This window comes from Thermobia domestica, chromosome 1 (genome assembly GCF_964235325.1).
Source record: "Thermobia domestica chromosome 1, izTheDome1.hap1.1, whole genome shotgun sequence".
Lineage (NCBI taxonomy): Eukaryota > Metazoa > Arthropoda > Insecta > Zygentoma > Lepismatidae > Thermobia > Thermobia domestica.
The window spans coordinates 290,553,405-290,573,864 of NC_137454.1; the positions used below are offsets into that span (position 1 = coordinate 290,553,405).

Sequence of the window (20,460 nt, forward strand, 5' to 3'; positions counted from 1 at the left end):
AGTGCTATGTTCACAAATTAATTTCAAATGGTTCTACGTGTTTCTAATGATGACGAAACAGAAAATGTCGATTTGAATGTGAAAGGAAAAAATACGGAAATTTCCCACTTCTCTCCTTACAGATAGAATTTCCGAAAGCACTAGGACATATGTCTAATTACTTTTAATGTTAAACTTGTATACCGAGTTTCACCTTCTTAGCTTGAGAAGCTCCTGAGGTCCTCGATTATTGACATAAATTTTAAATCCCCCTTCCCCTCAAAATACACATTTTAATCAGTGATTTGATAAAATCCCGGCTTGAAGTAGGTATAAACTGTGTTCAAAAATTCATTTCAAGCTGTTCAGTCCGTTATATATATTTTTGAAGACAGTTAATACCTACTACAACCCGGGTTTTTATCAAATCACTTTGATTAAAATGTGTATAAAAATGTGTGATTAATATATATATATATATATATATATATATATATATATATATATATATATATATATATATATATATATATATATATATATATATATATATATATATATGTAGCCGTTTCAATTAGATAAAATGGACATGATATGTATTACTATTATGAAATGTTAGTATTCAACCAGATCGATTGATTTATATCGTGATATTTATTCAACACACAAAAAAAAATAATACAGTTCACATTTCTTCTTGGCTACGACGAGGCACAACTACTCTCTTTTTCACACACCTTCACCATCTGTATCGCCGCAGATTACTCAATTGCAAATGTAACCAAGTTCTACATAACTCTCCTGTCTACTTTTACTGTATATTATTTACCTTACTTCATTACAAATATTCTGTCATTTACACTTTCAAATTTCAGACAATTGTTAAATATATCAGATACTAGCGCTTGCGATTTACATATTTCAGTAAAATACTGCTTTGTCTACTTCATATTTAAGAAAACAGTACTTTCTACTGTTGTTCTTCGTTCTTCGTTCTGGTCTTCTCGATTCATTATTGTTTTACCATCTGCTTCTACCAAAACACACATCTAAACATCTGTCAGACCAATTTAACACATTAATTTCCTGATCCACTTAATATTACGCACAGAACAATAATCTCTGCTTTAAATGTTGATAAAGCAACTGAATCTTGTTTTACTCTTCCATGCAACTAGTGAAGTCCCTATTGTTATTAAATTTTCACTAGATGATTTACTTTCACGTGTTGAATTCCAACTTGGACCAGAACTAAAAAATGATTTTGAGTTTTTCTTACGATATTTTAAAGTATAATTTTGAGTTTCCTTTAAATACCTAGGAATTCTCCTCTCAGCAGCTAACTGTATTTCTCTTGGATCTCTGTTAAATTTTGACAAGTAACTGACATTGAAAAATATATCAGGTCGTATATATATATATATATGGCTACATACATTAATGATTCTAAAATTTCTAGACATGTTTTTGTCTTCAGGTTTAGATTCTTCATACTGATTCAAATCTTGACTAACACTCCCCGGTGTAAACAATATTACAATTATGCATTATGTATTTATTTATCAATTTATAAATATATCCCTTCTTACATAGCTCAATTCCATCTTTACATTTCCTTATTTTAAGACTTAAAAATTTACTGAAGTTGAAACTTTCTTGTATGTTGATATTGTTTTGTATTTCCCTATTGTTTCTTCGATTACCTTTGTATCTTTACCAATTAATAAAGTCATCAACGTACACTTATATATATTCTCCATTAACTAGCATCTTACAGATTTGACTCCAATCTTTCAAAGCCAACCTCTAACATGATCTTATTTAATTTGTTGTCCTAATGTATCCCTGATTGTGATAATGCATATAGATTTTTTTTGTAGTTTGCAAACTATATCGCCTTCTTTTATAGATCCCTCTATCTATTTCTCCATATAAATCTCTTTTTGAATGGAATCTTTGAGTTTTACGTCCCACGGTTATGTCGGGTAGGCTAAAGGAGACGGTGATTATGAGAAATGAACGAAACGGTAGAATGAAGAAAGTGGGAGGAAACGGGAGAACCCCAAGAAAACCTCCACACACAATGTTAAATCTCTTTTTGAGTTCGTCATACAAATAAGCAGTTTTCACATCGTATACTTTTGACTTCCATTTCCCTTTGTGCCGCCAATTTTCGGTAATATTCGCAGTGATTCCATTGGCAAAAAGGAAGTTTTGTAGGTCACTCCTTGTTTTTGTCCAAATTTGTAACGTTAATTATATATGTATATCTTCTGTTACCTTACATTCCCTGATTCCAAATGTATATATTGAATATTTATACAGATCATGAGATTATCATGAATTACACAACACAGTTATGCACTTATACGGTGTATATATGTCTTTTAAGATGGTTCTTCGTCCTATCTATCTTTCTTAGTTACCGTAACAACGACATCAAACAGATAAACAAGTTGCTATAGCAACGAAAATAAGAAATATTTCGATATAATACAAATATTTAAATTATTTTTTCATATATTTTCTTCTTCTTCTTCTTAATAGCTTGTGCCTTTTAAATAGCAGTTTTTACCCGTAAATAGAAACAATATTTGGAAGTACAAACAAAAATATACACTATCGTTGTATAATGGCTCCCGAACTATGGGACTTCTTTAAATTGATCACAATTAAAGAAAAAATCCTGGACCGTTAAACATTTCATATACAATAGTTACCTTACTTTTTGAATAGCCTTCATATATATAAAAATTACAATTCATAAAATAATATATTATTTTCATTTTATCTCAATATCATTTTAATATTTATTCAATAATCAATTTTTTTTAATTCTATAAAATTATCGATGAGAAAGACATTCAAAATGTGGCAAGTTTGTTGGTTATTTTTAGGTCCTAAATAGATTCTTTAATTCAATGTCATTTATACTCGTTAACAATAAAGTTGGTGTGAGTTAAAATACAACGTAACATGTTTCATTTATTCGGGCATATTTAATATAAATTTGATAGACAATATTTGTATTGATGCACAAATGTAATTGTATAGAATGTGAACAAAGTAAAAATTACAATGAAATCATAACCTAAATGGATTCTAAATAGGTGTGTATATAAATTAGAAATTATGCTTAATTCTCATGCATTCCTCGCAATCATCAATATAACTGTACAGAATTCAAACGAAGTACGAATTACAAATGAAATCATAACAATATTCGAAGTGAAACAAAATAAGAATTAATTGAATGTTTTGACGAACGGCATAACTTTAGCTCAAGTTACATTATCAAAAGATTGAATTAAGTTACATTGAATGGCACAATCTTGATTACAGTCCTGTATGTTATTCACTTCACCAATCCTTTGGTTCCTATTTTGAAAATTTCTGCCATCTATGTAATTACTACGAAATCTGGGAGTTCGGAAAAAATTAGCTCGATTATTTACATTATTCCTAAAAGCAGTATGATTATTATTTCTATTTCTTCTGAAATTAGGTTCGGTCGTATTGCCATTACGATAAAATCTAACATTACCTCTCATATTATGATTACAATCTTCTCTAACATTGATATTTCGAACAGGAATATAGTTAGCTTGATTTCTGTTATTATTACCTTGCAATCTAGTCTGACTTTCATAATTTTGAACTATCATTATTAAGTGATTAAAATTAATACATTGCGAAGAGATCAATACTTGCTGTAGCCTAAACGGTAATAATATTCTTATTGATGCAATAATACGTGATTCCTGCTGATATGGATTGATTTGTTTCAAATCATTATACGCTGAGATTACAAAATCTGTAAGGCTTTTGTCCACTTCAGGATCAAAACGTCGGTTTCTAATTTGGGCATCCCGGTCTGTTAACATAAAGTCATTTTCGAAATTTGCTAACAACGCATTTTTAAAATCGGAATAATTACGCAGACTATCTGATTGCTTTGTACCATACCGAACAAGGTGGTAACAAAATATGCGGTAAGATTTCGAGGAAATTAGTCTTATCTATCCCAATTAGTTCACACTCTTCCTCAAATTTCTCTAAAAAGGTACTCGCTGGGATGTCCTCAGATCTGCCGCTGAATTTAGTTAATTACGCAGACTACCTTTGATTGCTTTGTACCATACCGAACAAGGTGGTAACAAAATATGCTGTAAGATTTTGAGGAAATTAGCCTTATCTATACCAATTAGTTCTCACACTTCCTCAAATTTCTCTAAAAAGGTACTCGCTGGGATGTCCTCAGATCTGCCGCTGAATTTAGTTAATGTTCGTATTTCACTGAATTTCCGCGACTATTATTAATACTGAAATACCTTAGATGTCGAGGTTTTAGGTGTGTATGATTCCTGCAACGTGGTCTTCTTTCTTCGTCCTCAATATTTGAGATGGTATCTTCCCCTTCAGAGTAGACTCCTGATGAGTTGTTGTCTTCTTCACAGGGTTTTGACTCATTTCTCCTATGTTCTTCATACACAACGTTGAGGGCAGGTTCAGGATTACACTTAGCCGTACTGATTTTCTCTTTGATGGTATGAATCTCTTCTTGCAGTCTTCGAATTTGGTTTGTATTTTCGTTAACTTGCGTTTCGACTACATCAACAGTACTTTTCATCACTGCAAAGTTATGAATAATTTGTTCCATCTTATTGTCGGTTATTTCCAATTTGGTACTTATCTGCTGCGTTACTTGTTCCAATCTGGAATCCATCTGCTGTCCTATTTGTTGTGTCACTTGTTCCAATCCGGTATCCAATTTGGAATCCATCTGCTGTCCTATTTGTTGTGCCACTCGTTCCAATTTGGTACGGTATCCAATTTGGAATCCATCTGTTGTGCCATGGAATTCATCTGCTGTCCTAGCTGTCGTAAAAGATTAATTACATCCGTTGAAGTCTGAGTTTCTGGAAAATCTTCAACTCCTGTATTGGTATTCATTTTAAGTCTTCGGTATGTTTTTCTTTAATTGCGAAGTAAAAGATAATCCGTGATGCTGAGTGAGATAGTTTACTAATACTTCTGACTAATCTCAAAGTTCCACGGTTCCGGCACCATATAAATATGTAACATTAATTTCTATATTTCTTCTGTTACATTACATTCCCTGATATTGAATATTTATACAGATCATGAGATTATCATGAATTACACAACACAGTTATGCACTTATATATATATTAACTTTCAACATATATCGTGTTTGTCACATCAAAATATTATACATTCAGTCTTTTCAAGATGGTTCTTCGTTCTATCTATCTTTCTTAGTTACCGTAATAACTACATCAAACAGATAAACAAGTTGCCATAGCAACGAAAATAAAAAAATATTTCGATATAATACAAATATTTAAATTATTTCTTCAAATATTTTCTTCTTCTTTTTTCTTCTTAATAGCTTGTGCCTTTTAAATAGCACTTTTCGCCCGTAAATAGAAACAATATTTGGAAGTACAAACAAAAATATACACTATTGTTGTAATTCTACGACTACTATTCATGATTTATTTCTATATATTGAAACCTCTGTATTTTCTTTTCCATTATATACAATGTACCCCTTTACTACGTACCGGATTCATATAATTTCTTTTAGGTACTAGGGTCCATACCATGTCCAGTCTCAATGATTTTACTATGATTGTCTCCTTCCATTCATCGCTTTATGTTGAACTCATTGCATCTTTGTACATTTTTGGTACGTCTGGTGTAGTTAGGTTTTCCTCTTCCCTATCACTTATTCCTTCAGAGTTTCCCAGTCTTTGCGACTTTAAGTCTAGTTCATTTGTTCTTTAATTTGTTTGATACCTAAGCTCTAATACTTTCTTCATATCTCCCTATTTCTCACCGAGTCTTCTTGGCTCCAAAATATTCCTTTGAACTTGTTCTTTCACATCCTGTTCTTGTAGTTCATTTGCTGGTGCTATTGCTATACTTTGATTTTAGTGATCATTTATTTCTTTTTGAGATCCCTCCTTCCTGCTTACGTCAATCAGAATTCGCTCATACTCTCTTTCTTTCCGTATGGATGGCAACATGCTACTTTCTATCTTCCATTCATTGAACTTAACGTTCCTGGTTTCATGAACCTCATTTGTTGCAGAATTGTGTAATCTATACGCTCTTCTCTCCCATCAATATCCATTTTTTTCTGCGCTTTTGGTTCGAATTTTCTTTTTGCTTCAGAATATAGCTATAAGGCACGCATCCGAATATTTTCAAGTGTTTTACACATGGCACCTTTTTGTTCCATCACTACCTATAGTTATTATATATTTCATTTCATTATATTATATATATATATTATTTATTATATTTCATTATTTCATTATTATATAATATATACAAATAGAGAATTATATATATATATATATATATATATATATATATATTTGGTCTAGGAATTAATTCGTGCGGTTGGTACGCACACATTGAAGCTGTAGTACAAACACAAAATACATAAATACCTTAAGAAAAATATTGTCCATCGCTAGCCACCACTTTCGCCCATCTGTCAGGCAATGTACGGATTCCGTGGCGAAAGAAGTCCTCATCCTTGGAAGCGATCCAGTCAGAGACCCATGTTTCGATATCTTCTGGAGAAGTAAACCGCTGTCCAATCAAATCGTTGTTCATGCAATCGAACAAGTAGTAGTCCGAAGGAGCAACGTTTGGTGAATACGGCGGGTGGGGTAAAACTTCCCATCCGACATTTTCTAAATACGTTTTGACCGGTTTTGCGACATGTGGGCGAGCGTTATCATGTTGAACAATAAGTTTATCATGTCTGTTCTCCCATTCTGGTCGTGTTCTAGCCAGAGCTTGCTTCAAACGCATTAATTGTCGTCGATAACGTTCTCCATTCATAGTTTCACCCGGTTGCAGCAGCTCATAGTACACCACACCTTTCATATCCCACCATATGCTCAGCATAACCTTTGCACAGTGAATATCTAGCTTTGGTTGTGATGGACCTGGTTCACCTGGTTTCACTCAGGCCTTTTTTCGTTTAGGGTTCTCGTAATGGATCCACTTCTCATCACCCGTAATAATTCGATGCAGAAACCCCTTTCTGCTCTGTCGTTGAAGCAGCAATTCGCAAATGGTTTTTCGTCTTTCAACGTCTCTGTCTTTCAATTCATGTGGAGCCCAATGTGACATCTTTTGAATCATTCCCATGGCTTTCAAGCGTTTGGAGACTGTTGTTTGATCAACGCCTAATGCTGCTGCAAGTTGTTCCTGCGTTTAACACGAATCCTGCTCGAGCAATGCTGTCAATTCTTCGTCTTGAAATTTTTTTGGCTGTCCAGCTCGCTCTTGGTCTGCCAAGCCGAAATCACCACTTCTAAACCGTGCAAACCACTTCTGACACGTTCGCTCAGCTAGAGCATGGTCACCATACACTTCCACCAAAATACGATGACTTTCAGTCGCACTTTTCTGCATGTTAAAGTAATGCAGCAGGACAACCCGCAAAAACACTTTATCAGGCACAAATTGCGCCATGTTCACTTAACTACAAACTGGTGTTGTTGACGCTTTAATCCACTGCCCTATACTACGAACGATACGCGATGACAGGGGTTTGCAACACATGTGTGGATACACGGAACTGTGGGACACTCCGTTCGTTGCGCCATCTCTTGTCCACCCGCACGAATTAATTCCTAGACCAAATATTTCATAGTTAGCCAATAAAAATGTCTTTGTATCGAAAGAAACACACACACACACACACACACACACATATATATATATATATATATATATATATATATATATATATATATATATATATATATATATATATATATATATATATAGAGAGAGAGAGAGAGAGAGAGAGAGAGAGAGAGAGAGAGAGAGAGAGAAATACATATAGATAAAGTGTCTAAAACTCGCATCCATGTTCAGCGGGGGATAATTTCTTATATCAAATGAAAGAAGAAAGTTGTAATAAAAATGAGATGGAAAACACCTATCTTCAGAATTATAATCCGCCATATATGCGAAAAATCAGATTTTGAAACGGCTCGGCTTGGAACTATGGAACCTGTCGCGAGTAGTTTAAGAAACTACATAGGAACTGGCATGTGTTCTATCTACATATTCATGTTTCGGAATCCTCCGGTAGAGGCGAATTGAATGCTCAATTAGTCTTCCCGTACCCTAACTTCCTTTATATAATTCGTTTCGGCGGTACCAGAGGATTGTAAAAAGATATTTGGATAGAGCACATACCAGTTTCCGTATAATTTCTTGTGCCGTTTGCAATAGGTCCCACAGTTTAGAAGCCACGGCGCTTTAAAACTAAATATTCTACACTTTACGTGGTTCATAACTGAAAAGAGGCGTTTTTAACTCATATTTATTAGAAGTTTTTCATCCCCGCTAAGCACGGGCTCGAGTGTTAATCCATTCGATATATATACTATATCTTGTTTAAATATTGCAGTGATAAATTTATTTTCCCTAGTAAATTGAAAATAGACTTATAAAGAATAATAATTGTGTGTCACCACAGCCAACGAAGCCTATGACTTGTTATCTGCATAATGTAATCATCACAGCAGCTTCCATCACATTCCTAGAAGCCTAGAATGGAGTTCGCTATTTGTTAACTCAAGAATCACATCAACTGTGTCACGATGCTCTATCAACGCCAAACAGAAATCGAACTTGAAACCAGGAAGCCAAGTCCCCCAAAGCCAAAATACACAAGTATATCGTTCGATATGAATTCATCATCAAAATATATTTTTATCAAATTTCAAATATAATATTATGATCTTATATATTGTTCATTCTTGATTATTTTAATAACAGATCTTAGCACTAATCTAATTTAAATACTGTAATTCTTATTTCTTCAGTCACTACCAAGAGCTATGCCAGAACACATGATGCCGGAAGAAGATGAACCACTGGAAGACATGTCTGATATGTCTGACAATGACTCCATGTCTGTAGAGATGATGTCATCAGAGATGAAAAACATGACTTCAGAGGAGAATATGTCTAAAGAGATGATGGAGAGTAAAGAAAACTCAAGCGCAGAGGAGGAAGGAATGAGCAAATGTCAAGATGTAACAGCTGAAATGAATTCTGAACAAGAGATGGAGTCTACTACAATGATGGACAACATGACGGATACAAGCAATGAAACAATGGATGCTCTTGAATCAATGCAAGATGAAAGATTTGCCGAAGGTATGGGAGATATTGATGGAGAAAATATTACAGCAGAAGTAGGTAAGACGAAGTTTTTGTTATTAAGTATTAACCATACACTAGTATACTGCTAGTAATGCATTTATTGCTACATCCACTGAAATAGAAGACCAGTGCACTTGTGTACTTCAAATTATTGACACATCTGACATTGATTTTATATTCATAACTATATATTATCGACCATGTTCTCATTTTTATTAACACTTTCAGCCCAAGTAACTTATTCCATCAGCACTCACTCCTCTCTGGAATGAAATTCAATTAACACTAATATGAATTATCTTTAGGCAATTCCAGTATATTTCATCGTTTTGGACTTTCTTGCACTCTTGTATACATACTCTGTTGAGTATAACTCCTTAAGCCTTGCTTCTAATACCATGGTTCTTCTAAGCTGCAACTTGTTATCGTGATGTGTTTTAAGTTTCCTTGTTGTTAGTTGGATTCGATCTGATTATACTTCTGTGATTTGTCATAGTAGCATTAATTGCTACTTTGACCAATTGATGATTATGTACCCTTCGACGTTTATTATTGATTAATATTGTAGCTTACACATTTGGTAACATTCTTTTGACAAATTTAGGTAATTTCTTATCAAAACTTTTCCCCATATTATGGTACATTAACGGAATCATTGTTATTAAATACCATGGTTTTCATTCTTATTGTTAATTGAGGGCGACTCCAACTTACGGTTGAGTTGAAAATTGCTTGTTTCTGGTGACACGTTGAACCATGTTCTTGGGTTGAAACTCAACATGTAGCAAGCTGATGCTTCTTTATCTTCGTTGGAATGTGTATTTACGTCGTGTAACCATTTTTCAAGAGTACACTTATGTTTTTGTTTTTTCTTACGTGTTTTTTTTCACGGCTTTCCATTGCTTACTCGGTTATACGCTGGTGAGCAGGGGCGGCTTTAGGATTTTAATTTTGGGTAGGTCCGCTCCCTCCTTATGGATACATATACACATTCGATTGATTGATGACAGTAGGAAATTACTTTTACAGTGGTGGTTGATGCTATTTGTTAAATAATTATCTACTATTAATATAAATAGTGGAAAATATATTTACTCTTTATTGTATCTTTAAGCGTTTATATATTTTTCAAAAGTTTTGGGTAAGCCCGTGCCTACCCGCTAAAACCGCCACTGCTGGTGAACATAATTTCTGGATTTTTCTTTCTTTGACAATAATCTCTAAAAACTGTGTCTTTAAACGGAAGTCCATTCTCCAAAATGAGCTGTTTTGAAAAACTAAACAATTACAATAACTGCTCTAATTTCATAATTTTCTCTTTGGCATTTCTAATGGTAACCATCCATGCGTGTATCAAATTTGTCAAATAATCGACCATCACTAGAAATGTGAATCGAAATAAAAAGAAATGATCCATATAAACGCTCTAAAGGCGTGTTATTCTGTGATAATTTTTGCAAAATGTCTTGAGAAGTATTTAGCTTGAGCTAGATATATATTACGTGGGGCAACATACTCTCATATCGTCGATTAAGTGTGGCCACCACACTTGTGATGAAGCTGTTTCTATCGCTCTCGAAGTCTCCATGTGATCCAGATGTAGTCACTTTAAATACACAATACGTAACTCATGGAAGAACCAAACTACTACTGAAAATTGAACATTGATTAATTCCAACGAATGACATGCTCTGAAAAAGCGTTTGGTTTCTGAGTTTAGTATGTGTGGTGCCAATTTATTTGGCCAACCATTTCAATCCACTTTACGAGTGAGTTTATTGTTCTGTCCTTAAGAAATCGTTTTGGATCCAAAAATGTATTGATTTGTAAAATATATTGTTCTGAATTCAACTAGAATGTATTTAGTATATTTATTCATAATCATACTTTCCTAATAATAAAAACTAGCGTTGAAATCTTGAAGAAACTGTAAACGGATATGTTTTGACTCCAAATACCAAATACCAAGTTGAGAATCTGTTAATATTTTAAAATCTCTTTCGAATTAGAATCGATGATACTTCTTTTACTCCAGAAACTTAGCTAACGCTTCTAATGAATTATTTATCGAGCACATTGTCGAGCATGTTCTTATTTATTGTTTCATTTTCAGCCCAACTCATTTATTCCGCCAACAGAAATAAAATAATTTATTCTTAAAAAGATTTATTATATCATAGGTTTAAAATTCTTGTCTTTCAATTCATAAATTTATTTTACTGTTCAGATCTTACTACACACTGTTCAATATATTTGCAATTCTTTTCCAGCATGTCCTTACGTTAATACCTCTTTAAAGTTTTTTCACTTTTACTTAAGAATATATAATAGAAAGAACCTTAATACGGGAATATTATATATCAAAAATCTGACTGTGGTAATTATACATAGAATTGAAATAGAATTGAAATAATTATAGTTTTCAGTTACAGACAGTTTTGATTCTAGACTTGGCCTTACAAAGTGTTCTGACTGGATTATCAGATTATTTTATTGTTGAATGCGTAAATATTGAACCAATGTGTAACCATATTTTAGTGATGATATTTCTTTGAGGCACGAAAGCACATTTATTGTTTATCTTAACATTCTTCTAAGAATAAACAAAACTATATACATATTTTGTTTATGCACGTTTCTCACATTTCTAAATATAACTTCTAAAAACTAAACCAAATATTATAACCAACAAAAATAAATTATTATTATTTAAAAAACTAACAATTTTTCTTTTATTTAGATTTTCTTCTGTTTTGCAAAGAAGAAACGAGTTTAAGAAAATAGAAAGATTAGTGCTTATTAGAGCTCACATATATACATTCCTATTTTTAAAAATAATTTGATTTAAATTAAGCTATTGTTTGAATTTTGATAGTAATATATATATATCTGCAGACTTAAAAATATAATATATTTATTGACTGTCCAAGAGAAACATTAAGCTCTAACCATGTAGAAATATCAGGATTGGAAAACAAATCGTTAGAAAACGAATGTAACATATATTGGTATACATCCTAGAAACAAGCCACGAGTGAACCGATAAACGTGTATGAGTACTATCATGTGACACCGTGTTGTGTTTTTGTGCAATAAATAAATAAAAAAAATAGCATTCTACTTACAGATTTCTGTAATTCCTGAACATTATTTGTACTTTCGAGCTTTCGACTCTCCCCTGGAGTCTTGGTCACGGAGGATAAAAACAAGAAGAAAAACGAAAACATCAAGAAATAAAAGGAAAGAGCGATGCTGGAAAGCACTTGTCGAGCAGCGGCGGATCTGCTTAAGGGGCACCCGGTCACGTGCCCTGCCATTCATGATCTAAATAGAAGTGCAATTATTAAATCTGTACTAATACATTAACAGCTTTTTTTTCTTCTTTTGTAATTGTATTTTTTCCGCCGGAGCCGTGTTTGCGAGTGAAGGAGGCTGTGGTTATGCGCTCTCGTAGGATAGACGAAACTTGGCAACACAGCGACAGTTGTTTTTTGGCTGCGGACTTACAATCTCTATGCTTTGACAGTAGCCCTATCATCAGAGGTGGCAAGGGATGTAATGGCTATGTCCATTGAAAATGGGCACAGTAATGTTGAGACCTGTCGCATGAGGCGCTGAAGGTCGCGACAAGGAAACTCAACTCTGTACAGAGAGGAACGGAAGGAGGGGCAAGGGGGAAAGAGGGTCAAGCCATTTTCAGAATTTGGGGATGGAAAAGGTTTATGCTTGGCCTTTATCATCTGCTTTATCATCTCAACTTTTAAACATATAGGAGATAAGATTTACGCTACAATAAAAGAAGTACATAACGAGTAGAAGGCTATTTATATAATCACTTGATTTTTAAAAGAATTCCATCTTACATAAATGTTTAACTATTTTCAGATCCAACGGCAGAGGAGAAAACTATGGAGCAAATGAAAGAGGAAAAGGTAGTAATTTTATGTAAACAATAATATTTTGTAATTTAAGTTACACATTTAGTTTTATTGTATCTGAATCTAATTATTTCAATATGCTAAATTGTAAAAATATTTTGTAATACTGGGATATTTCTGTTATCCAGTGAAAATAGATGTTTCAACATATAGAAGAAATAGAGCAATATTTAATCTATTAGCAAGATTCAAGTGAATGAGCTGAGAAAATCTATATTGTCGTTAGCTAAGCACTGAGAATGTCATCGACTCCGAGTAAGCAAAAGATTTACTGCTGTGCCGCATAGTGTCGCTTCTGTCGATATCAACGTAAATAGTCCCAAGTTACGATTCTCGTTTTATTCCAAACGTGGTGCTGGCGACCACAGTTGAGATCTGAAATGTTACACACTTATAATTAAATTAAATATAATTCATTTAGTTATATAATTTAAAAAGCTGAAATCTCCGTTCTTTACGCAGAGTGAATAGGCTTATGGAAAATATTTGAATTCCCATTCCCCTTGGAATATGCATTTCAATGAAAGCGTAATAATAAAAATTCAGATGATACTCTATTCTTGGCATTAATTTTGAAACACTCTTCCTCCCAGAATACACCCTTTAATTAAAGTGACATGATAAAAACCTATCTTTAGATGAGTACCATGTTCCAAAAGTCGTTCCAAACGGGTTAGCCATTCTCCGACTACAAAAACTAAGGATTCAACTCTAATCTCATCCATTTCAGGCATCTTATTTTTCACTCCTTCTCACACTTATGCTTACGGAGGCTGAACTTGGACTTAAAGGACATCGAAAGTATCACTATTCATCTGGCGATTCCAAGAACTATGTGTTAGACACTAATATAAGTTATTTTCAATTATCTTTATGTCACTACTTCTTACCTCTACCCCTTGGGATGATAGGGGTGTGTTACCTCCCTGTCGGCTGGACTTGGATTTAAATTGCATCGAGGGTATCACTATTCGTTTCAGTGACCCATAATACTTTGGGTTCGACACTAATATCTGTCATTTTCGATCACTTTTACACGTCACTCTCTCCCCACCCCTAATTTAGAGATGTCTTATCTCCATAGATTTTTTTTTTTTTTTTTTTTTTCAAATTGTAAGTCATATGTGTGCAAAGTTCCGTTGAAATTGAGCTATTCGGTTCAGAGTTATACTAGTAAATGCATACATACATACACATATACATCCACTTACATAAATGTGTGAGTAACGCCGAAGTCAGAAATAAAGAGCCAAGTAGAATAAAAAACGGCACTCAATGCCTTTAGCATTGTACTGTCAATTCCATGGCCAGCTGACGTGCTTATTCTTGCCTCAGCTTGAGCTTAAATGTCATCAAGATTGTCACCCAACAGTTTAGCGATCCCTACAACTATGCATATGACGTAAATTTCATACATTCTTGACATTTATTGTTCATTTCTTCTTGCTCCCAATGCCAGTGGGATCTAACTTAGACTTAAATGGCATCAATAGTGGCACTATTCACTTTAGTAACCCCTAAAACTATGGATTCAACATTAATGTCGGTCATTTTCGATTGTAATTAAATGGCACTACCCTTCCATTCCCTAAGGGGGTTACGGCTGTCTTACCCAGTAGAATATATTTATTTGGATTTAAATATCAGCGAGACTGACACTAATCAGCTTAGTGAACCCGAAAATTATTGATTCGACACACATATAATTATTTTTACATGTTACCGCTTTTACACCTCACACAGGTGTTAGGTGTCTTACCTCCACACTACAGCATCAAGAGTGTCACTATTCATCTCAGAAACCCGATTGAAAAACTATGAATTTGACACTAACATTGGTTATTTATGATTATTTTTACATGTCAGTTGTTATAGTCGGTCGGTTTGCGACAGTGTCCTTTCCCGATGTCATTCGCCGAAGTCGTCTAAGACTCTTGTTGGTTGGAGAATTTTCTATATCTATCCCATTTCCTTAAACAACAATTTTTATAGCCTTATTTAAGTCCAGAAAGGTATAGGTTTCAGCTTAGCACTACAGGTCCCTCCAATTTTAATCTTTACAGGTTCCTGCAGTTCTCATCAGCCCACACTCGCAAAATAACATTACCAGTGTTATATTACATGCCGGGAACTGTAAGACGCAAAACTGGAGACACCCATAAAGTATGGTTCGCAACTTCCCAAACACTCATTCTAAAAGTCAGGAGGATGATGTACCTTTACTTTTTTTTTTTTTTTTTTTTTTTTTTTAATGAAGCAGGAACGATTGAGCAACATAGAAATCATACAATCCTGCCTCAAAGTTCATTATAACTAAATATTTACCAGAAGCGCACACACCGATCACTTTGTATCACTTATTTATTTCATCAATTAGATATGAAAAACTTTTACATTGTATTATTATTTTTAAGTTTAACTTTTGCTCCACTAAGTACGTGACACGAGCGCACAATGGAATGCGGCTAGCTCATCTGAAATTTTAATATTGTCCGATTAATAAAAACTTTACGTTTTATGTCACTCAAAGTTAGTAGAATATGTTCTTCAATTAACAGTTCATAATGCAAAGGATAACGTTTGTAGGTACTGAAAAACGAACTTTTAGTTACATATACTTTATATCATGTCAATTATTGTCTCCTGCTTCACTCAGAATGACGCATTCTTCCCGAAGATTTACGCAGTTTGTCGAGAGAAAAATTTCCCGAAAGTTACTCTGAACATGTTTATTATGAATTTCCCAAAAAATAACATATTTAAGAAAGGGTAACAGTTTAACACTATCGTACAGTAAAATAAAGTTTTTCAGCATATCATCTCTAGATTAGAATATTTCACATCTTTGTTTTATGATTTAGATTTTTGCGCTTTCTGTGTGCTCGAGACTGTAATTTTCCATTTTATGGTCATATTGTTTTCACAAGCACTTACACACACATTCTCACTACTTCTGTTTTTCGTGTGCACATGCCAGGAGCAACTACCAGTCCAAGTTGCAAATCATCATCTGCCATGATACCTGATCTGGAGATAAGTGAAAGAATCACAAAATATGCGCAAATTTTACTGTTTTGGTAAGGGTTGAAAAAATAGTGTCACATAGATGGTTGCAGAGACTGAAGAGTTTTTTCACTTATGAGGAAAAATCTTCATAAGCTCTGATATACAATTTTTATAACTATATAAACATTAATACGAATATTAACTACTATGTTAAAATTTACTATATAAATTTTTGACAAGGTACTGAACTTAAAGTTTAAAATTCGACGTTGGGCTTCACCGTTTTACATCACTGGATAATGACTCTTGGAAAACACCATTCACACAAATAGTTCTGGGAAATATCCAAGTTGACGACTAAAATACTTTCGCCAAATATTTCATCCTATAATTTTTAATGTCCTCAAGAATAAAATATCTATTCACGATTATATAAACGGATGTGAGGCTTGTTTCAAAACCAATTGGGGCCATTTATAAAATTATAATATTGAAGAAAAAAGTAACACATGAATTCATATAATAATGATCATAAGAATACTTTTGGCACTTCGTTTAATACTTATTTAGATTTTTGTTTCAAATAAAGTTACTATTTAGTACGCACTAACTTACAGGTACATTATTATTTTATCACTATTAAAAGTCATTATGCCATTACTGTTATTGAAATTACTAAAATATAATATGGTCACATAACCAATAAAACATTTAACTAAATGACAAAATATTCAAAATTCTTCTTTTATATATGGACAAAAATCTTCTTATTAAGTAATTATTTTAAAAGAGCAATTACTAAAGACTTTATGTCATCGTCAAAATTCAAGTAACAACATATATAAATAGATATGCGTGATCTATATTCAAGATTGCTCTTAAACACATTCTAGGATTTTTGACATGATATCGTGAACAATATATGTAACAGTAAGACAATACTGTGCATCACAGAACGCTCATGACATAACGTCTGAAATCCTAACAGAATCCAATTAAATTGTAAAATAGGATTTTTTAAAAATCTTGGTTAGTTACTTATTACTAACACTATACAATAACGAAATACACAAAATGATTATATATTAAAAACTAAACATTTCATCAAGAATATATACATCTCGTTAGTATTTTATCGTCAAACCAAATAACATATATATCAAAAATTCTGTCACTTCTTATACACTTTAGCATCTTTTAAATCACACATTAAGAAATGTAGTGGGTAGGGGATGGTTTGTCACACTATTACACACATTAAATGTACCTTCCTACTTCAAAAAGTCAACCACACACATTAAATGTCTTGGTTCTCTAACCCCTATTAAATGGCCACAAGATCTATAGAGAGGTGCTTAACCCTTAATTGGTGGCGTGAGGTTCCACGGACACCAAACACCTTTTTCTCTTCTCCCTCTAGCAGACGATTGACCTTGAATACATGACACTCCTAGTACCTTTCTCGCTTGCAATTGGGTACAAGTATCTGTAGAGTTCGGATGTCTAAGCGTCACTGTTACGTTTCCTTGCAGTTAATGGAGTCCCAGGGACCACACGTCACTAATTGTGTTACTATTTTGTTCGAGGGCAGTGTTCATGAGTTGAGTTGATTTTGAGTTTTATAGTCCCTTTCAGCAGCGAGGCTATATGGGGCGGGACCTACTGATCAACGTGGAATCCGAACCACATGATCTCCCGCCGGAAATCGAACCCGTGTCTCCCAAGCCAAAAGCGTGTACGCTAACCGCTTAGTCACGAAGGGGCTCGGCAGTGTTCATATTTTATACATTTTGAAAACTTTTTATTCACTTTTTCTCATACAATATAGTTGACAAACCTGGCCCATCTAGTGTAAATGTGTATGATTCTGAATTTACAGGAAAAAAAAGTTAATTACGTGTTACATGTTTCATGTCAGAAAGTGAAAGTGATGCAGTAAGAAGTAAGGTAGAACAGACCTTTGCAAAATTGGCGAAACTAATATATACTTCGAAAATTTCACAAATTTGTAAATGTCTTGCCTTCCATTAACAATAATTTTGAGGAGTTCGTTTATTATAATTTGCATATCAATGTCAGTGTAGCCATATATAAAGCTATCTTTATTTACATTAGAAAACATACCAAACTGGTTTGAGCATGTTATATCCATGCACATTGCTATATTTCTTTATTATATCTATGGTGCGTTATGTCCTATGGCTACGATGTATAATTAAAACAAGTTTGTCTTTCAAAAGTAATTGTGCTCCTTTTTATATTTAGTAATTAACAAGGGGTCCCAGGAACCTATATATATTAGAAGAAGAAGAAGAAAAATGGATCTATGACATTGAAATTCAAGATGGGGAGGGTGATATTTACTTCAAAAAGCAATTTTAATTTGTTTCTATTTTGCAACAACAACAACAACAAAAACAAAAACAACAAAAAAAAAGAAACAAAAAAGAAATAGCTATTAAAACTACCGTAACAGTATCAAACATTCACTTTATATACTAGTGTTACATGCGTTATATCTTTTCTTTTACTATGTATCTAACGGCTCCCTTAACAAAGGATGGCGTAAGGTTTTAATACCAGCTGCGATAGCTTTCCGTATAAGTAAGAAATTATTACCATTACATAATATATATATATATATATATATATATATATATATATATATATATATATGTGTGTGTGTGTGTGTGTGTGTGTGTGTGTGTGTTTTAATCGTTGAGTTCGAAAACCAGTCATCTCCATCAAAAATAATTTTAATGGAGAGACCAACAAAACTAAGTTAGTCAATATGCATCTGACATATAGGGTTGTTTTCATTTTAGAACCGTAGAATATGGCAGTTTCTACGGTCCAAAAATGAAAACAGTCCTACGGTCCAAAAATGAAAAATGAAAAATGTCAGACGCATATTGACTAATTTAGTTTTGATGATCTCTCCATTAAAATTATTTTCGATGGACATGAGAGGGTTTCGAACTCAACGATTAATATATAAACAATAGTAAAAGGCACATATTCTTAATTTCACTACCTTGCTTGTTTTGTCTTAAACAAAATAACAAACAAAAACATAAAATAAAATAAACAAAAATTAAAAAATAAGATAAAGAAAGAAAGAAAAGGAAAGAAACTCATCCCCAAAAGTAAACTAACCCTTGTTAATATTTTCATGAGAAACGATTTATGCATCTTTATAGGGTTATTAATGAAATATTTATTTCTGATATATGAACAAAATCGCCTGATTCGTTTTGATAAAATCATGCGGATAAAACACTCTTTCAAGAGTAAATTATTCTTTGTGAATTTTACAGAAAAAAGAGATCCGCCATATTGTCATGTTACTAGTGAAACACTTACAAGTAGTGCATAAAGGGTTTGTGTGTCATCGTTAGGAAAAGACAACAATTTTCTAGTTAACACTGTATTTTGTTACATATACAGTGCATAAGTAGGTCTACATAGCAATTTCTTTTAGTAAAATAATAGCTCTTAATATTGGAAAAGAATGACAGATTTTAACGTCACAAAAATTAGTTTCTCTCTTTTCTCAAAAACTACACATTAGAATTAACCCTTCAACATGTATTTTGTTCACTCGATGTGATCTATCAACTGTATACGCCTTATATTTGGACAATATTATAATTCAACAGAAATTTAAATTTCAGATTTTGTGATAATTTTACGCTATATCTTATTAATATATTGTGCTGTTGTCTTCACAGTATCATAATGAAGAGCTTAATTAGAGTATAATTCAGTATCAGTTTCACCTCAATAAGTTCAATAGTTCTCGTACAGCAGCAACTTTTAGGTTTACAAATTAATTAGTTTTTCTGCACTTTTCGGAAACTACGCAAGAGGTTTCTATTCATGCAAATTATTTTCTTCAGCTCAATAAAATACATTGATTGATATATGTCTCGTCTTTGGACATATTATTTTCGTTAAACTAATTATATGGTAGAATTTATGAAATACGAACAAAATCTTCTCAGTCATTTTTGAAAATATCGTTTTGGAACAACTTACCTCCAGAAATAAGTTACGTATTCTGGATTTTAAAAGGACAAAGAAGTTACGACACATTAACAAGATCTTAATGAAATGTTTATTTATGAAATATGAAAAAAATCGCCTTAACCGATTTTTGAGAAAATAGCCTCGAAAAGCTCACCCCAAAATTAAACAAACCATTTTTTTCTTTCTTCTGGACAAATGAGTTGTCATATTGTCAGATTATTAATTTATATTTATATTAAATAGTCATTTATGAAATATGAACGAAATCGCCTTTCTT

At 32.9% G+C, this 20,460-nt stretch overlaps 1 protein-coding gene across 1 annotated transcript in view; it reads left to right on the plus strand.

Annotated features, from left to right (window-relative positions):
• LOC145667701 (uncharacterized) overlaps window positions 1-20,460 on the plus strand; it is an 87,565-nt gene that overhangs the window by 39,018 nt on the left and 28,087 nt on the right. The window contains exons 2-3 of the mRNA XM_081735164.1: window positions 8,868-9,246; window positions 13,096-13,142. Of these exons, the coding sequence (XP_081591290.1) occupies window positions 8,868-9,246; window positions 13,096-13,142 (426 nt within the window). The remainder of the gene's footprint in view (window positions 1-8,867; window positions 9,247-13,095; window positions 13,143-20,460) is intronic.